This window comes from Martes martes (genome assembly GCF_963455335.1).
Source record: "Martes martes genome assembly, chromosome: 11".
NCBI classification, from domain to species: Eukaryota; Metazoa; Chordata; class Mammalia; order Carnivora; family Mustelidae; genus Martes; species Martes martes.
Window position 1 is genome coordinate 34,288,705 of NC_137899.1, and position 19,786 is coordinate 34,308,490.

Below are 19,786 nucleotides of genomic sequence, written 5' to 3' on the forward strand. Positions count from 1 at the left end.
TAATTTTGTTTCTATAACTGAAAATGTGGTCATGATTTAAATGTATTTACAAACTAAAACCAAATACAGTGGAAAGAAGCAAAGTTTTACTCCAAACGAATAGTGTATTCTATCTTTCCCCTGGTTTCTTTCCAAATAACTTGGAAAGTTTGATAGAGCCTGTATCTTCGTTATCTATAGTGTCTCTAGAAGTTACTTTTTAAAAGAGAAAATTCAGTAAAATCTCCAAATCGTTCCAACACTGGATTTGTTGAATCTGTGTTTATTTTACAAGAGCACATTCTGAAAGGGGATATGTTTTTGCTTGGCTCCCTGGGTTCAAATCAAAGGAAACTCTGGGGAAAAAAACAAAAAACAAAAACCAACAACTTGCACTCCCAATTTACCATCTTTTAAATTTTCTTTTGCGCAGTAATTCCAATGGAGACTTTGCCAGATCCATCAGGGAAATGCTAATAAAGGTCATTCATATCCTCTGGCAGTCACTCACATAATTCATGACCAGACATTCAGAAGGCAACTTCTGAGGTCCATTTTCTAATGGAACCACGAATACGTTAGTCTGGAGTGCATAGAAGGAAGAAGGAATATTGCAGCTACAGCTAAACTGCTGAGCCCAACCTGAAGATCCTGGAGGCCTTTTTGGCCCACACTTAATATGTGTGAGGGCTCCAGGATCAGAAGAGCAGGACCCTTTCTGCTCTTTATAGAGCCAACTGGAGCACCTTTCTCGTGAACTCCAGTTTAGGGCCTGCTATCTGGAGTGAGACAGAAGCCATGTAAAGTCTTTTTTTTTTTTCATATTGGAAAGAGAACATTCTCCTTTTAATTGTTCTTGGGGTGTTATATACCCAAACACCAGGTTGGAATTGCAGCCATCTGAATATTCTCAAAAAGCATCGTTATCATTTGAAAACCAAGGAGCCAAATGAGAGGTGGCCTGGAAAAAGCCACTTTGGAGGTGGGTGAATGGGATCTGACAGTACTGTGATTGGAAGACAGCTTCTGATTCCCTTGGGGAAACCACTGGCAAGGCTTTCCCTGAAATGTTGAATACATTCTCGAATGCCTCGAGCCTTGTTGCAGCTGAGTTGATTCTCATGTCACTGTACGGACTGCCGCATAACCCCCAGCATCCATCCTGGTTTATTTGCCATAGTCACTTGCGTTTGGAGGGTGAAGAACATCCTTGCTAAGCTTGTGCTGTGTATTTTCAGATTTTCTATCTTGTTCTGCTTTCTTTGTTCCTTCCATTGCTTTCTGCAGGTATTTAAACCCATGGTTCAAAAGAGACTATAATGTAGCTAAGTGGGTAGAAGATGTGAATAAAAACACTGAAGGACCATACTTTAGGTATTTTATAAATTAATTTTATATCCTTTTCAAACTCTCCCAGCACATACAAATACTGTAGTGTGACTGGCTCTCTATCTTGTATCTCCCAAATACAAGTTCCCATAGGTGGAAAGGGTCCTTGTTTATTTGCTGCCTTTTGATCTCTGTTTCTGGCTTCGTGAGCAAGTCTAGTTCTTTTCTGAATGTTTCAAATGAAGCCATTTGAAAGGGTTACTTACCATTTAGTGCATGCCCCCATCACCATCTTGAGCTTTTTAGTAGCTTTCTCTTCATTTTATGCTATGTAGTGTTCTATGGGCATGAAACATACTTTCCACTAATAAAGAAGCACTATTAACCTGAACAATTTAATTTCTAGAAATTAGCAGTTTTATAGTGCATTTTTCCTACTTCCTGCCTTAAGAGTGCATAGTGCATACTAAAACTTAAGGGAAACCATGAAAAGAAACCAAACGAAATATAGCAGAATTTTTCTTCGAGTAGAAACAGTGATTTAATGGAACTTAAGACGACCAAGGAAACCTTGACCACAGGAGGGTGGGATCAGATGAGTTTGGGTTTTATTCATTCAGTACAAGCATTCACCTCCAAACAAGGGCTGTGCTGAGAAGTGTTTCACCGATTCTCAACAAAACATCCGAGGAATTTTTTATGCTAGGAAGACGGTTGTTGTCTCACACTTCACACAGAGCAGGAAGCAGATAGAAAGCATGTTCTTGATTCACAGAAGAGCAGACCAAGTATCCTTACATTTTAGAAACTCTAGAATTGACTCAGTCCACTGCAGCTCAGTCTGACTTCAGAGGTCAGAGAAAATTTCCAAGAGCTCTTAATGGCATTTTTTCACTCTTTGTAATATCAAAGTGATTTCCTGGAGGTAAATGTCCAGTTTATTTAAGACTGCTTTGTGGACAGCTAAGGTAAAGAAGAAATACGGACTCTGTTACCACCTCTTCTGAACAGAATAGGCTTTCAGATTACTTTTTGCTATGACTCGGGTCAGCATTTAACAGATACCAAAATATGCGGACGTACTTGACTCTCAGCACCCATCTAAGGTGGACTTTCTCTTCCAGTGTACCATTTAGTTCAGACATGTATAGTTTGAGAAAATGATTAGACCTACTTGCATCTTAATTTGATCCATACATTTGCATATGCCCCAAGGAAAGCATAACCCTGCCTGCTCACAACAATATATCCTGCTTCTATACCCCATCTTTCCCTCCTGCCCTGTTCCCCTGCTTCTGTCACTTCCCCACACTGAGCCTCATACACATACACTCACATTCAAACATCCCACCCTCACCTGTAGCTCTCAAGATGGCCAACGTCAGGAAGACAGGTAAGATTATTTTGAATGTTATTTGGAATCTTGGCTCACCTGCAGTCCTGTTTCTCCTATCTACCCTCCTCAGGCTTGTGGGCAGATTGTAATTCGTATCAGCCATCGAACCAAAACAGGATGACTTTGGCCCCATAGGGGCAAGGGCTTTTATATCTCAATGGAATTAGCATTTTTTTGCACCAATGATTTGTGAAATGGTACCCCGGAAGAGTTGTTTCGCCTCCCCTGGGTCAGCTGAGTAGTTCATGTGGCTCCCAGAGAAGAGTTCACATTTCTTAAAATCAGCACCCAGGTCTGCCCAGAAGCTGCATGACTAAACGCAATTTGGATGGGGAAATGCTTTAGCACCCCCGGTTGCACGTGCAAAGCCGCAAGGGCAATTTTAGAGGGTTCCTTTATCTCCTCTTTTTAAATACGAGATGTCTGTTCCCACAGTTGGTAGTCACATAAGAACGAATTACTCCAGTCCACCTTTGTATTTAAAGGCTAGACAGAATTCACTGGAAGTTTGTAATGTAACTGTCATTTTAGGATCAATCAGGGTGATGATGTGGGTGAGACTTGAAACCGACACATAGTTTCTGTGAAAGTCGTGAATCATTAAGATACCCCAGAACTTTTATCACAGTGATTCTCACACAACAGAATTTCATCTGCCCCTTCATCCAAGCCGGTCCTTCCACAGGAGGCCCAAAGGGTCTCCACCCCTTGGCTTATGCTTTGCCAGCCTTCTGCTACGGCTCAGACCTGCTTCATCAGCCACCAGTTTGTTCAGGATCACCTCTCCTGCCAAAACCACCAGTGAGGGCAAAGGCCATTTTATTAATCCATATGGTGTGGGGTTTGGGGCCTCCTATCAGAATGCAGTGGGGACCTAGTGACTGTAGCAGTCTGGGCCAAAGTATAGCCCAGCATTTAAAATATATCCACCTCACTGCAAAGAGCAAAGCGAATGCCGAAAGGTTTGGAGTGATCATAGTGCCTCCTCTGTGCTCCCTTACCCGTTCTGGATCGGACAGTGGTTACTCGAATGATTGCCAGCATATATGCGCATCAAGCAGGGCAAGAGCCTTATGTCCCCACACCTCAGTCTTGGGGGCAGTTGGTGACAGTGCGTTACAAGCTCAGTACTCAACGTCCTCTTGAGTATTAGGCATTTGATTACTCTCTTCATCAGGTTGTTGAGTCCCACTTCCATGACCTTATGGAAAATGTAGTTACCCTAACAAGCAATGAATAATAACTGTCCTGGATTGAGTGCCTCCTGCGTACCTTTATTTCTTACCACCTTGTGAGATGTAGGCATTCTAATTCCTATTCTATGGATGGAGGAAACTGAGGCACACAGAGTAACTCAGAGTGGCACAGTTAGTAAGTGTCAGAACCAGAATTACCAGCTTGGCTCTGGACTCCAAAATCTGTTCCTTTCTTTCTTTCTTTTCTTTTCTTTTTTTTTTTTTTAAGATTTTATTTATTTATTTGACAGAGATCAGAAGTAGGCAGAAAGAGAGAGAGAGGGAAGCAGGCTCCCTGCTGAGCAGAGAACCCGACGCGGGGCTCTGTTCCAGGACCCTGAGACCATGACCTGAGCCGAAGGCAGAGGCTTTAACCCACTGAGCCACCCAGACACACACCCCTATTCCTTTCTTTTTTTTTTTTTTTTAAGATTTTATTTATTTATTTGACAGACAGAGATCACAAGTAGGCAGAGAGGCAGGCAGAGAGAGAGGAGGAAGCAGGCTCCCCGCTGAGCAGAGAGCCCGATATGGGGCTCGATCCCAGGACCCTGGGATCACGACCTGAGCCAGAGGCAGAGGCTTTAACCTACTGAGCCACCCAGGCGCCCCACCCCTATTCCTTTCTACTTCGCTGTAATTACTTAAGAATAGTGGAGTGGATATGGGCTAATTAAATCCTATTCTAGGACACTATAAATCCTTCTGGATTAGGCACCTGAACCCAGATAAGTGAGGAAGGGGGACCTGTGCCTCTCAAGCGTGACTGGCCTGGTTTCAGAACACTTCTGGGGGGCAGAACGCAGCTGAGCTTGGCATTCCAAGCATGTCTCCAAAAGGCAAACCCAGCAAGGCTCTTATAGCCCCAGGACAGACCATAGTCCATTGGCCCACAGGCACACCTTCTTTGTGTTTCCTTAAATGGCACCTACTATGCTTATTATGGTTTTTATAAGTGCTGTAATGGCAATGGTTCACATCTGTTCAAGGATTACTCTCTGAGTGAATGAGCTGGGCCAGTGCCTGGCTTTCACTGAAACCCAGTTGGGAACTAGCAGGCAAGTAGCCAGGGTTGGGAAAGAGCCCGGGAGACACTTTTGAAGAAATGACTCTTAGACATTTGTGACCAAATTTTAGTTTGTTTGTATTTCCCTAAACTGATTTACCTTCCCTTGTTCTCTGCTCTTATTCTGACTCCCATTCTCTGGCTGAACATCCCCTCTAGATAATCCCTGTTTATGCTGTCGCACACCACCCAACCTCCAGGACAGGTTGCCCCTTGCCCCTATTAAAACCACCCCTCCTGCCTTCTCTTTCCCTGAGGCTCAGTCTAAAGTGTCAGCTAACTGGTGTATTCATGTGAGACATAGTATATGTGCAAATTTCTTGGGGGGGGGTGATCAGGAGAATATCTCCTGCTTTTGTTTTCATTCATTGGATTTAGCCATGCGAAAATATTTCGAGAAAAGACCAGACAGCACCCCTGATTGGAATGGCCTGGTACATGTGCAGAACTGGTCATTTGGACTCATGGCCAGATGAATGGCTGGAGTGTCTGGGAAGCTGTAAGCCAACAGCTCATGCTAGGGATACATACACACTGTAGCAAATTAGAAAGAAGACTCATTTTGCATGATCCCCTAAAGTAAACAAGATTTAGTTCTTTGTTGGTGTACCTGACTAGCTTTCCTGAACTTGGACGTCTTAACCACTAATGATGAGGCTAAAAATCTTAATTACTATCCCTTGTTTTAGAAAGGTATATTTAAATCTAAATACAAAAGTTTATCCTCATTCTACACAAACTGAGTTTGTTTCCCAAAGGTCATAGTCATATTGGAAATGTTTCCTTAAAATTAAAAACATCCTTAATTTCTTTTTTTTTTTAAAGATTTTATTTATTTATTTGACAGAGAGAGATCACAAGTAGGCAGAGAGGCAGGCAGAGAGAAGGCGGCGGGGGAGAAGCAGGCTCCCTGCTGAGCAGAGAGCCCGATGCGGGACTTGATCCCAGGACCCTGAGATCATGACCTGAGCTGAAGGCAGCGGCTTAACCCACTGAGCCACCCAGGCGCCCAACATCCTTAATTCCTGAATAGAAAAATCTGCAGTAGTCTGCTGCTTTAATAGTCCCATGGAGGTTCTGAAGTACTTACATTCTTAGTTTTACCCATTGGCTCCGTAGTGGAGAGCCTCATCACAAGAAAAGTCAAGTATCTGTAATAGTTTAACAGTCCACACTAAGAAGTGGTCCTAGATATTTTCCAAAAATAGAGGACGTGTTAAGAGTTACAGATTAAAAGCCAATTAAGCCACGCCTGAGTCTTAAAATTGAGCAAGAACGTTCGCTTGGATCTCAGGGCTTGTAGGAAAAAGTATTTTCCAACCTTAGCTTTAGCTGGGTGAAAACCACGGGAGAACTAGAGCAAAGCATAACATATGGATGGGAACCAAAATTTAAAATAAGGGGGAAAAAAGAGACCTCTTGAAACTGTTGCATGCAGTGCGGTAGCTCTGCCCCTGCCCAGCTCTGCCCCTGCCCAGCGTGCCCTCCCCCTCTTTTCGCCCCCCTGCTGCCAACACTCCCAGCAGATGAGCTCCACACCCTGGCAATAAGGACCCCTGCAGGAAGTAACCACTTCCGCTCTGTGACTCCTAGCCACCTTGCCCTGGGAATGAAGCAGTCACAGATGTGTAGTGGTAACATTTGTGAATGCGTAAGTACTGCCAAAATGAACACACCTATTTCCCATTGATACGGTGTGAGTGAAAAAAAAAAAAACTCTTGCTTTTTTTTGTTTTGTTTTGTTTTTTTGTTTTTCACTTCAAGGACAAGATAACAGATGTGGGCTTTTCCCGTGAGCTCAGCCTCCTCACAAATATTGCCACTACACGTGCAGAATCAAACAAGAATAGCGTAATACACCACAGCTTACACGTATATTCGTAAGGGATGCCTTCACGATGGAGAGGTTATCTAAATAGGGAGGGGTTTTGTTGTGTTTTGCTTTAGTTTCAGTAACATTCCAGTCAATAAGGTGTAGCCGCCTTATTGACGGGACTTTTGGACCCTACATGCGTTATCAAGATCTACTTAGATGGCACAGAATCCTCCCCTATACAGAAATACTGATTGTAGGGACTAATCAGACCATTTTTGTATGTTCTCATCAGACTCTTTGTTTGGCTGGAACTCTGCACTCCTTACTGCTTGCATGTTTACTAATTTATTATTAAAACCCCTGTATTTGCCTTTGTTCTTTCACAACTAACACACTGGCCTCTGAATGCATGAGTTTTGTGTGAACTGGTGTGTGACTTAGCAACTAATAAATGTATCAATTGTATTATATTTTCAGATCTTAAAAATATAATTAAATTACCGTACTAAAACTTTTTTACATTAAGTGGTAAAAATAAGGCAGAATATTAATATGTCGTACACTTAAGTTACCATTATGAGCTCTTAGAATCATTTTTATCCCTTCTCCATTTTAGCTTTTTATCTATTTGCATAGGAAATGTCATTATTGGCTTTCTAATTGAAGAGTCTGATTCTGTGTGCTAACATTTGAACAATCCATTGCAGTTATGACCTTAGGAAGATAAAATTCCAGCATTCCAGTGTTGTGAAGGACAGAGAACCTCCCAGTAGTTAGACCTTTGTAGTAGTGGCCTGTGAAAATAGGAATCAGAGGGTTTGTTCTGAACCCACTTTTCACATATTTGAAAGAGATGTTAAGCAGTCACATAATATTTATGTCATGTGTTCTCAACGTCTCAGGACTCTGTCTCCTGCCAAGTCTCCATCTTCATCAACTGGGTCTATTGCCTCCAGCAGAAAATACCCATACCCAATGCCTCCACTTCCTGATGAAGAGAAGAAAGTGAACCGACAAAGTGCCAGGGTACGTGGAGACTGCTGTATGCTAACAGCCTTGATTATTATCATTTATTTATGAATTCATAGCTTAAAAGAGAGCCATTTTTTCCCTTTTTTTTTGTTTAAAAAGGGAAAAAATGGAAGATTTTCAAGATTCCATTGAAAAATGGAAGATTTGGGGGGCTCAGATTTATATTTGCAAATGAGTTTAATTACTGCATTGATAATGCTAGAGATATTGGGTATGTTTTAATCATTCATGGCTATATATTTCTATCTTTTATTATACATTGTAGCTAATATATTACAGTCTGAAATAAATGAAACAGAATGTATTTTGCTTTATCAGTTTTTTAATATATCCGGAAATACCAGAGATTAAACTAGCCTCATTTCCATGTTTGATTTGCTTTCTCTGGCCTCTTACTAGCTAATAACACCCAATAGGACTTTAGAAATCAAACTGTGACAGAAACTTAGACCAGTGTCTTGGAGATGGGAATGGAATTTGGATACAAGGATGGAATTTGGATACAATGAATTTGGGTACATATGAAAATATATAATATTAAAAAAATATGGCAAAAGGTATGGTAAAATTTAGCAACCTTTTTTATTTTAAAAAGCCAAATTTAAAAACATGTAAGAGCTGATTATTTATATAAAAGTATGCTTCACCAGAAATTTTATTTATTTATTTACTTTTTTTTTAGTTTGTCATTGAGTCTTCACATAGAAGAACCAGTTCCTTTTTATTTTCATATTGAGGTGTTATATTAGCGTAATATAGTAATGTAACCTAGCATACATTATACACAGTGTTATATTAGTTTCAGGTGTACCAGAAGTTTCTTTAAATACTGAGTCCTCTTTTATACTTTAATTATGGATCTACTCAGCTTTGCAGTTGTTCCCAGAACACATCCATTATGTGAAATTTGAGATAGAGTCAAGTTTAGAGAGACAGACCAGCCTTCAGAGGCTTAAGTGAAAGACAGAACTAAAGAATAATTACTTTTACTGCTATCTAAACTCTGTTGTGGTCAGTTACAGTGTAATGTTCTTCTCGGAAATAATTTTGCAATAAAATAAAATAAAGCTTTAAAAGCCTGGGCAGATTTATCTGCTAGTGGGTCTTGGGTTCCTAGGATTTTTGGTTTTGAAAGCTATTTCAGAGACTCTTTGATCCTGAACTTAAATAATGGGGTTCAAGGGAAACATAACTCATTCAGATTTTACCTCAGTCGACTCATAGTTAGAAAACACAACGTGTTAAAAGCCAATTGGATTACTATAATCAAAAAGATTTTAAAAGTCAGTCAGTGGTGTTTTGTTAATTACACGAAGAATTTCCTTACCGTGTTAATATGGGTAATGGTAAAAGATGGACAGGAAGAAGAAAATTCTGATTCCCGGTGCTCAGCTTTCTGGTCTTAAAAAACAGAATTGTTAATAGGCATCCAGTTGTTATGCTGTGAGTATGTCATAATGACTTCCAAGGCTGATGGCATTCCTCAGGGAATTGTCAAAGTATAACACCCCACTTTTTACCTCTGATAAATTGTCTACATTGCTGTTTTGCTTTATGTAGTTGGAGATATTCTCTTAGCCAGTGTCATGCCAGGCTCTAGGTTATTAATGTCCCCACATGGAAGCCCATGAAAATGTCAGTTTCCCAGAATAAGTGGCTGGCCCATGGCCTCTTCCCTGGGACAGTTGTGTGAAAGGTCAAGTGGTTCCATCCACCACGGGGTATCCACATGATCACGCAGCAGAATCCTGCAGGGTAGGCCGCCCCTGTCTCTGGGCTGTCTTTGTGGGCTGCGGAGAATCTAACAAGCAGATCTTTTTAGGAGCAACCCCTCTGTTACAGCCCTCTAGAAATGGCCAGTCATGTCTCTTCCTAAAAGTGATGGCTTGGCCATTTTTTGCTCCTTTTTCCTCACTCGGATAATGGTGATCTTCTGGTTCCCCAGTGCTATCCCTTTGCTTCCCTTTCTGCAAACGGTCACTTACTCATTTTTGTAATCATTTGTAAGAACACGGGGCTCACCGAAGCTGAAGTCTGAACCCTTTACTACTCCATACCATCATCTGAACATCAGCCCAGATCCTCTTTCCCTCAGACACCCCACAGACACCCCATGTAACCATTCATTTTCACTAGTCTCCACCGGCAGGGATCATTCACACACAAACGTCCTTACAGTTGAGAAATTTGGTTTCTAAAGGGTGAGAACACAGGCGGCTCTGCCACAGTCCTGGAGTAGCCAGAATGGGTATTCAGAACGAGATTGCCATGAAGATTGAAGAGAACCTATTAAGGGAACCCATATAGAGACATCCACATAGTCACTTAGCTGTTTCTGCTTTTTCTTTCCCAGAAACTCATTAGGTATTCAATGACATGCCCCAGATTTTCAGTAAAAATGGAATTTGGATGCAATTTAATTCATAGTGCTCTTAGACTTTCTTTGTTCATGTTTATAAAAGTGCACCCAAATCCTATTGCCTGGAAACAATATTTTATCAGCTTGATCGTTTTCCTTTTTTTTTTTTTTAATTGGCCGTCCTCCGGTGAACAGAGTTGCATTCGTATTTGGTTATGCCAAAGTTGTTTACCCGTGCACTAAAGCAATTACTGAACATTGTAGAAATGAGATATGAACAAGACCAGGGTACAGACCTGGTGGCAGAGGCAAGGTGAGGGAAGAGGCGAAGGCATTGAATGGGCATCTTGCTATGGAAGCGTCATTCTACTCTGATGGGTCTGCTGGGAGAGGACAGTCTTCTAGAAGGTAGCGATGGATTTGGGGAGTAGACAGCCAGGTCGTAGGCGCACGGCAGGGATTTCTGAGTGAGTAGTGGTGGAAGTGATGGAATGACGCTTTCCCAAGGCCAGTATTGTCAGTGTGGGCTGCACATAAGAATTGTCCGAAGGGCTTTTAAACTATGCTGATGCCAGAGTCCCACCCAGAAAGACTTTGATTTAGTTGGTCTGGTGTGCTCTCTGGGCGGTAGCATTTTTTTTTTTTTTAAAGGTTTTATTTATTTATTTGACAGACAGAGATGACAAGCAGGCAGAGAGGAAGCAGAGAGAGAGAGGAGGAAGCAGGCTCACCCGCTGAGCAGAGAGCCCGACGCGGGGCTCGATCCCAGGACCCTGGGATCACGACCTGAGCCGAAAGCAGAGGCTTTAACCCACTGAGCCACCCAGGTGCCCCAAGGGCGGTAGCATTTTTAAAACCTCCCCAGATCATTGAAATGTGAAGCTGGGTTGAGAACCACGGCGCTAGCGGGCTCTGTCAGAATCCTGGGGAAAAGAACTGCGTGCATGGTTTAAAAAACTGATACTCTAAATTATTTCTTTGGTGACGTAGTATTTATTCAAATTCTTGAGTAACATTAAATGAAGATGTGAGGGGGTTTGTATTAAAGGTGGCAGTTGCTAAAAAGGTTGAGACACAGGTTTAGAGCAAAGAGAAAGTTAAAACTTGGAGGGTTTATTATATCCCTTTATTCGACTTGACACGAGTGTGCTTCCACAACCGCGCAAGTGCGGCTGGAATCACCAACTCTTTTTCATCTTCGTAGCTCAGAATATGCCTGTTTCTTGCTTTCACAGTGTGCAATTTTGCTTTTCTCTGTTGTGCAGCTATGGGAGACCTCCATTTAAGATCCACTGTTTACATGCGATACATCAAAACTGTTTACTTCAACTTTTATAGAAACCCAGCCTCACGGAATCACTGCAAATCTATCTGCTCTTCAGACAATACAAAGACCCTCTGAGATGCCCCAGAGGAGAGGAAGCCGAGTCTCACATCTGGATACCATTTTCTTTTTGTCATTGGCTTAGGATCTAAGTGAACCATGAGAAGAACTACTGAAATGTTACACTATAACATGGGAACAATAAAGGTACTGGTATGCTCCTGGATAATCCGCATGACAGATATATGTAGAAATATCACTAAAACTAACTCACATGACCCAAATGTAGCAAGTTTCCCAAGGGACAATAGTGGATTCAGAACTGACATTCTGAAGCACATCCTCATTGTAGACAGCAATGCTATGTGCATGAAGCTTCTGTTTATTGCAATTTCCACATTTAAGGAAGCAACATCCCATAATAGAAACTAGCATGCAGGGCTAAGGCATCTAGGATTTGTCTGCAGGACTTTAAAAGCTTTGAGAGGCCAATATCCCATATGCTAACTCTAAACATCTACCTTTATTTTTTGTTTTGTTTTTTTACTTTTCATATTTATATTCGCATACAAGGACAATTGTACATATGTAAACATTTTTAAAATAAAAAAAAAGCAGCTGTTACACACAAGTGTATTTTGCCAAATGCCTAAAAATAGTCACAGTCACATCATCATCATCCATCAGATGGTCTCTAAAGATGATAAGCAGATGATGTTGTAAATACAGTGGTCAGTGCTGTCAGTGTGTCTCTACGTTGTTGGTATTCGTCCAAACCATGTGATAGCTCTTGAAACCGTGCACAGTCTGGAGGCAGTCTTACTGAGTAGTTAATTGAACGAGAGAACAAAATGCCCAGCAAAACTTGGGGCCCACACAGCTGGCCGGGGCAGGAGTTGAGGAGTACAGCTGCTCTCCTGCCTGCCTCCAGGCACTCGGATGCCGATGGCTGTCTCCCCGCCCCCCCCCCCCCGGGAATCCTGCAAGCTGCCTGTTTCCCTTCTGGGGTGACAGTGCCTGCCTCAGCAGCTGTTAGCTTTCAGTACCAGAGTACTGCTGGCTTCACCCTGGAGGCCTGTGAGGCCCTCGGCAGCACACCCCACTGAGATGAAGCAGGTGCACCAAAGACGCACAATACCATGGGCCGCTGATACATTGGTTGCTTCCAACTCGCCAATATGCCAGCCCTCTGTGGCCTAAATTTTTGTTCTTTGACCAAAGTTTTTAGCCACCCTTACCTGTAAAATGAGTAACTTATTTTAATACAAGCAACTTTTAAACTGTTTATTAAGGAGATTTATCATCAGTGGGATGTGAGTCCAACAGGCCATTCCACCCTGATGTGGAAGCAAGATGGTGAGGGTTGGTTCTCCCAGCCGGGCTGGGAAGCCTCATTGGGCCACGAAGGGTTTGAAGAAACCCGAAGCCACAAGTGTGCGGCAACTGTGAAGTTACCCAAACAGCTGACAAGGGAAAGAATCTGAGGTTTTGAACTCTTTATTTTTTTAATCCATAGAAAAGTGAGAAATCTATGTTCAAGTCCCTTCTTTAAAACCAGAGTTTGATGAGCTGTTATGATGCAGCTCTGTCCTTCTAGAAGAAAATCTCCCTGGGGAGGCTACTCTAGTGAACTCAGAAATTGATGGGATCAGTCAGATGCTTTGATGTGAAAAGTACTTCTGCATTTTCTAATTTTTCCTCCTTTTTCTTGAGAGGAATGGAATCTGCAGACAAGATTTCAGAAATATCCTCTAAATTCGATCTCTCTCAGTTGTATCCATGGTCAAAATCCATTTCATCTTCACGTGTAGTCATCTTAGATGCCCAAGGTGAAGGGCCATGTTAGAGGCAGTGTTTTATAACCTGTGTATTTTATGTCTTCTGTAATGGACCTCTCTTCTGAAAGTCTTTAAAAAGGTTTGACAAGCAATTTAATCATTCGAAACCATAAAATGTAAACAGCATTTTTCATGACAGGAAGGGATGTTATCGTTGATTCTACAATAAAATGATCGATCAGATTAAGATTTGGGTGAGTGTTGGGTGACCATGCTGCATAGCTCAACTGAAGGACAGGAGGGCAGACAGATTTGAAGATGTAGCAAAGGACAGGAGGGCAGACAGATTTGAAGATGTAGCAAATAAAGTGGCTTTTGACCAAGATCACTTTAATGTGCACTGAATGTTTTCTGGTATTGAGTGTATAAAATGCTAATGTTATAAGGTTTATTTTGACTATAAAAGAGTTTATAGATTTGAATGTAAGATACCTTGTGTAAATATGCTTCTTAGTTATGATTTCACAAACCCTCATTTGAAAGAATTCACCAATGGTAAGCCACTTGTCCATAGATCCCCTCACCACTCCCCTTTCCTTACTTTCTCAATTATTTTTACATGAAAATTATTATTGCTAGTGAAAATCATTGTTACATGCCTTTTGGGAGACATGGGTGTTCATAGTCCTCCTCCTTGACAATAACCTTCCGATGGAACTGAATGAAAAGCATTTGCTTCATTTGCAGAGAGATTATGATTTTGTAGTAGCTTTAATGTTCTGGGTCTCTAAGAATGTCTGAACATTCTCACAGCCATTTGCAGAATTCTTTGACTAGTTCATAATGTCAATGGGTAGTTTTGAGAAATACTTCAATGTGTAGTCATGGTTGGTATTTAGATATATTAAGTCTAAATATTTGTGACTTTGCATCCACGGAGGCAGGGAACATGGACCTGTGGCATTCGACAGAAGCACAGCATTATTATTTTTTTAATAGCGATTTTGGAGAGGAACCTTGAGGTCACCTCAGCAGTTTGTATCATGCAACCAATCTTTATAGCCCCCAGACAACCCTAGGACCGTTCTACTAAGCAGAGGAGAGCAGTTATTTGGCCTTTCTGTTCCATTGTATGCCTTTTTCTTCTCTTTCTAAAGTTGTATGCGTAGATAAAACTTCAGATTAACAACCCGCTGCCTGAGATGTCCTCAGACAATGTGTAGAGCAAACTCATGTTTAAAGCAACATTGCAATCTCTCTATTAAGAATGCCAACAAGGGGGGAGGGGGAAGAGGGAGCCTCTGAAGGAACGGATGGGTCAGGGTGACTGGTCTGTGTCCAGCCAGCTCTTTATTTAGTCAGGAAGTGGCACCCTCCTCTGGAGTTTCCTGGCCAGAAGGTGATCCCCGGGGCACCTGCCAGTCTGTGGAAGGGAATAAACTCAGAGTGCAGCATAGGGTTTTCAATTTAGTGTCGTTGCTCTGTATTTTAAAGAAACCCAGTGCAGTTTCTAAAAAAAAAAAAAAATTTTGGCTAATAAAGTAAATGTAGGGTTAAGATGCCAAATACACTTTTTAGTTTGAGATACATGCTTTATGAAGCTACAGTTTCTCGTTTCCCCCTTGCTTTAAAAAGGCTTTTAAAATTGTCTTTATATATGAGGTCAGTCTGGTGTAGATTTCTGAGCATAAGATTGATAGGGTTTCTAAAAGAAGTTGCTGATAAAATTAGATCTTTTGTGTACTTCCAGAAGAGGACTATTTATATTTGAATTTCATAACAGCCTTCCATTTCTTTTTTCTTCTTCTTCTTCTGTTGATTCCCTTGCAGATTTGCATAATTCAATCCTGTCCATTGTCCCAGATCTCTTGTGGCTATTTTACCTTTTGCTTTTTTAGATTTTGTTCTTTACTTTTTACAATTACCTGTGGGCCAGAGGAAATGTGGTGTTTTTACTCACTGTGTTTCAAAATCAAGGTGGTTTATTTCATCTTCATTTCCTGTTGTCATGTAGTTCTATTTTAACTTAGATATTTAGTGTTTTAAATATTTCCTTGTGTTATTCAACATGATAATAAATCCTTACCTAAAGAGAAGACCAGTTTACTTTATTCTACTTAAACGTAAAGGAAAGTTAGCTCATTGGGAGGATGCCGAGTTGCTGGCAGAGTAAGTGGGAAGAGGAACAGATGTGTCACCACGTGAAGGGAGTGAGGGAGCAAAGGAAGGCCAGAGGCTTGCGGCCACAGCCTGACTAGGACACTACGCCAGCCACTGCCAAGGGCACCCTGATGGGCAGCGTATTAGAAATGCCACCCTACCAGTGGGTAAGTTCCCATTAGTTTTCCAGGAAATGCTCTGACTTCCATTGGCAGCGTAACATCTGTTTCAGTAGAAAGTCTACTTTTTCAATAGAAAAAAGATCTCATTCACTTCTTAGGTTTTCCTCTAAAACTGCCACCCACGTTTTTGTTGTTCAATGGAGTCAAGGTGAATTTCTCATTCTGCTAACTTAAATATATATAAGAAGCAAACATCTCTATGGAATAGGGCTTAATTTGAGGCTTAGTTTTGTTTTGTATTTTATTTTATTATTTTATTTTATTTTATTTTATTTTGCTTTTCCCCTCCATTTTCCAAATGGATAAAACTACTCTGATTTTGGATGCACCAACTTTTCCTCCTGGCATGGGAGTGCTAAGGACTTTAAGTGGCTTTCCTTATGCACTGGGTTGTGAGGAGCCCAAACCACACTTGTGAACCATTTAAGAGGCAGCAGCCCATCATCTGGGGGTGTGTGTGCGTATGTGCGTGTGCGTGTGCATGCAGCCACACCTGCTGGAACCATGCACGCTCATGCCCTATGTTTGTGTGGGCAGGTGCTTTTAATTCTGAAAGGAGCTTTCCCACCACACCTGCAGATGTAGAGCAAAGATGCAGCTGGACTTCAGAAATGAGGGCATATTTCTGGTCACATTTTTTTTTAAATAATTTTTTTAAAGATTTTTATTTATTTATTTGACAGACAGAGATCACAAGCAGACAGAGAGGCAGGCAGAGAGAGAGGAGAAAGCAGGCTCCCTGCTGAGCAGAGAGCCTGATGCAGGGCTCAATCCCAGGACCCTGGGACCATGACCTGAGCCGAAAGCAGAGGCTTTAACCCACTGAGCCACCCAGGCGCCCTCCACATTTTTTTTCATGGCTTTGCCAGAGCCCCCCAAATGGAGCACCATCTGGTTCAGTCTATTTAAGTAGAAAAACAAAGCATTCAAAAAAAACCCTGCCTAGTATTTTTGTTGTTTATATCCAGGGCCTGACGAGCAGTAAGCATCCTCCCAATGGAGTTTGAGCGATGCTTTCAGACCCTTCCTACTTACCAAGTTGCTCCCCACCAGTAGCTTGTCAGCCCTTTTCTCCTGACTAGGAACCGTCACTGTCATGGAGGTAAGTCTCCCTCAACCCCGCTTTTTTTCCTCAGCTAAATTGGCACTGGGGAGAAACACAGGGGTGTAGAATGGGGCATGGGGGGAGGAGGAACCTTTAGTCTCTTCCCTTTGGCGACTGGGCATGGATAATGCAACTTTAGAAGTCACTGAGAGATTGGTCCTCAGGTATGTTTGAGGATGGAGAGAGGGGATAGAAAGCAAGCCTTGGGAGGTTATGGGGCATTTAGTCCTGTCATAGGAGCAGAATGGAGAACTCCAAAGCCAGGCGTGGTCACTGGGGATGTGGTGGGGACAGAGGGCTTCTGGAGTGCCTACAATAAGACTCGTGAGCTTTGCAGTTTTACTGCGTGGTTGGCTCTATAAATACTTCATGGGCCTGTCCAAAATGGGCCAGTCATTCTTGCCTGGTGTGTCCCTGCTGCATTATTCATAAAACCTGGATTGTACTGAGACGTGCTTCAAGGCTTGCAGGTTTTGCTCCAGGGCATCATTATTTCATGTTTTTGGGTATCTTTGAAATCAAAACCAGGGAAGATGTAGGGTGTGTTTGTTTTTTACAAAAAAGGCATACAATGAGATGGACAATCTTAATGCACTTACAAAATCATCAATAAAGTTTTCAGAGTTTACGAAGGACATTTTCCTCTCGAGTTGAAAAGTTTCAGAGATGGATTTTTGTGTTCTAATGTTCAAGTTCTAAAATAACGTAGCCCCCAAATCTTTAAACACAGTGGTGCTAAGTTATACCAGATAACAATTATGGAAAGTGCTGGTATGAATTAATTTATTTAGTAATAACACAAGAGTTCTTGCTAAATTATATGTGTATATCACTGCCTGGTTTAGAAACCCCACTTTTCTTTTCTAATCCAGCACAATATCCAACTGTGATTCTACAGCTGGTCTTTTTAATGGGAAAAACGACCCAGCACCTCTGTTTTGTATAGAAGACTTTTTTTTTTTTTTTTAACACGAACTTCAAAAGTGCTTAACAAAAGCATGTATGTCCTTTTTTAACCTGCTGGAAGAGACATGCCCCTCCAATCTAGCACCCGCAAAAGACAACTTCTTTTAGAAACTGGGCATTTTACCTAACCATAGCAGTTTATAGGTTAGCCAAGGTAGGTCTGCGCTAGTGTTTCCCACAACCGTCATCTCTAAGGGGTGAGGTCCATCTACAGATCATGGAAGCCACTTCGTGGGGAAGTGTTAATAGCAGCGTGATTTCACTTTTGGTAACCAGGTGATCCTGTGTAAATACTTAAGATTGGCTTCATTTTAATGTATTCTCTCTGCTCCTCTGCACTTCAGGTTCTTAAGCTATTTTAAAAATAACTGGGTTTTGGCAATCACCAACTGAAGTGTATATGGCAACTGCTTTCCTGAGCAAGTGTGATGTGTTTTATGGCTGTTCCAAGTTATCAAGTTGTTCTTATACTGTAGGTAAACAAAATCATACTGTTTTTAAAGGTCACTGTTAACTTGTTCAAATTTCTGGCACAATTTTATTAGTAATTCACTTCTGAAACTAAAAAGATACCACAGTTTTCTATGTTACTCTCATTGTAACATCAATAAAGTGACTTTCAATAAAAGATTTTATGTTATTTTGATGCCTGCCTCCCTTTAATCCTGTTTTTCTCCCCATCGCTGTTTCTCTTTAGTAAGCCTTGTGGCGGTCCTATTGGGGGTTGGTTCTTCTTTTTCTCTTCCCTCCTGTCCTGGAAGAACCCATCGACAGGATGAGAAACAGAGATCCTTTAGAAAAGGCTGGCCGCTCATTTTTGGTTGGACAGTTTCCTCAGCTGGCTGGCAGGCAGTCTCCCATTATCCACCTGCCTTGCCTCAGTTACTTCCTCCGTGCCCAGACAGACCCGTTGTATCCAGACGGACAGCCCCAGTGGTGGGGCTCCCCTGTCTCAGACTCTGAAGCATCAGGCCTTGGATGGACTCCACCTAGCTTCCCGAGTCCACTGCCTAAAGAGCTGGTCCACCTGGCTGTCTGCCTCTCACATAGCCATTTCATCCTCTGCTCGCTCTTTACCTTGGCACGCACTTCTCTTGTCTTCAGCTCCCAGTCTGCTGAGGAAAAAAGTAGTTCTAGGTCATCAAAGTACAGTTTTAACGTGAGAAAAACAGAAGCCCTGGACTAAGGGTTTGTGTTTATTGTGAGATTTAAAGAATTTATGATTTCATATAGCTGCATGTCTTAGAAGATTTAGGTGCAGAATAATTCAGGTGAACACTGACACAGAAAAGCACAGTCTTGTTGGGATAGCAGAAGTTTTAGCTCACGTTGCCTGGAACATCCTGCTGAAACGGAAGTCTCCCCTCCACCTTGGTTCAACGGGAGAGCAGGCTGGGATGAATTCTGTATCACTGCTGTGGTGCGAATTTATGCCAGCTGTCCTCAAGGAAGCGCCTGGCTTCCTGTAGTCACGTCCCCAAGTCACAGAGTGCTTGGAAAGGGTTACATACAGGTACTTTATCTCTTGCAACACACGTCTCCAAAATTAAAATTAAAATTAAAGCTTTGAGTTGGCATTTTTTGAGGAACTTAAACCTCTAAATAACTGAAGTAGTCCAGCTTGGGCGCACAGCCTGGCCCAGCTCCACCTAGATGCTTTAAGAATAGATCAAGAAACTGTTTTAAGAATTGGGTGAACCTGCAACTGAAAGTATATAATGAATGAAACACAGAACCCGCATAAAATAGAAATAAGGAAACCTGAGATTCGCTTGTAATGAAGACTTTGGCTGTAATTAAAGAAAGGGGATGGATACGTCAAATTTGTCAAGGGGAAGGAAAGTTTCCAAGTGCAGGACATACTGAAGACTAGGCTCCATGCTTTCAGAAAGAAACTCTGAAAGCAGAAGTAGAGGAGAGAAGACTTGCTGTGAGGTTAAAATGGAGTTAATTGAATATTGACACGGTTTTTTGGTACTTCAGCATTTATCCAAAAAGCAAATTCAGAACCAAGACGGATGCAGCAGCATACCTTGGGACTTAACCAAAGTGGTAGGAT

At 41.8% G+C, this 19,786-nt stretch overlaps 1 protein-coding gene across 5 annotated transcripts in view; it reads left to right on the forward strand.

Moving 5' to 3' along the window:
- ADAM22 (ADAM metallopeptidase domain 22) overlaps window positions 1–15,396 on the forward strand; it is a gene marked incomplete at its 5' end in the record, with an annotated part of 227,572 nt that extends 212,176 nt beyond the window's left edge. For 3 of the 5 annotated variants that reach the window (XM_080818829.1, XM_080818830.1, XM_080818831.1), the window contains 3 exons: window positions 1,267–1,353; window positions 7,724–7,847; window positions 11,478–15,396. In XM_080818829.1, coding sequence (XP_080674955.1) covers window positions 1,267–1,353; window positions 7,724–7,847; window positions 11,478–11,498 — 232 coding nt within the window. In that variant the 3' untranslated portion in view covers window positions 11,499–15,396. Of the gene's footprint in view, window positions 1–1,266; window positions 1,354–2,671; window positions 2,702–7,723; window positions 7,848–11,477 lie in introns of all 5 variants that reach the window. The other 2 variants (XM_080818828.1, XM_080818832.1) reach the window with 2 other exon arrangements.
- Window positions 15,397–19,786: the final 4,390 nt, after the last annotated feature.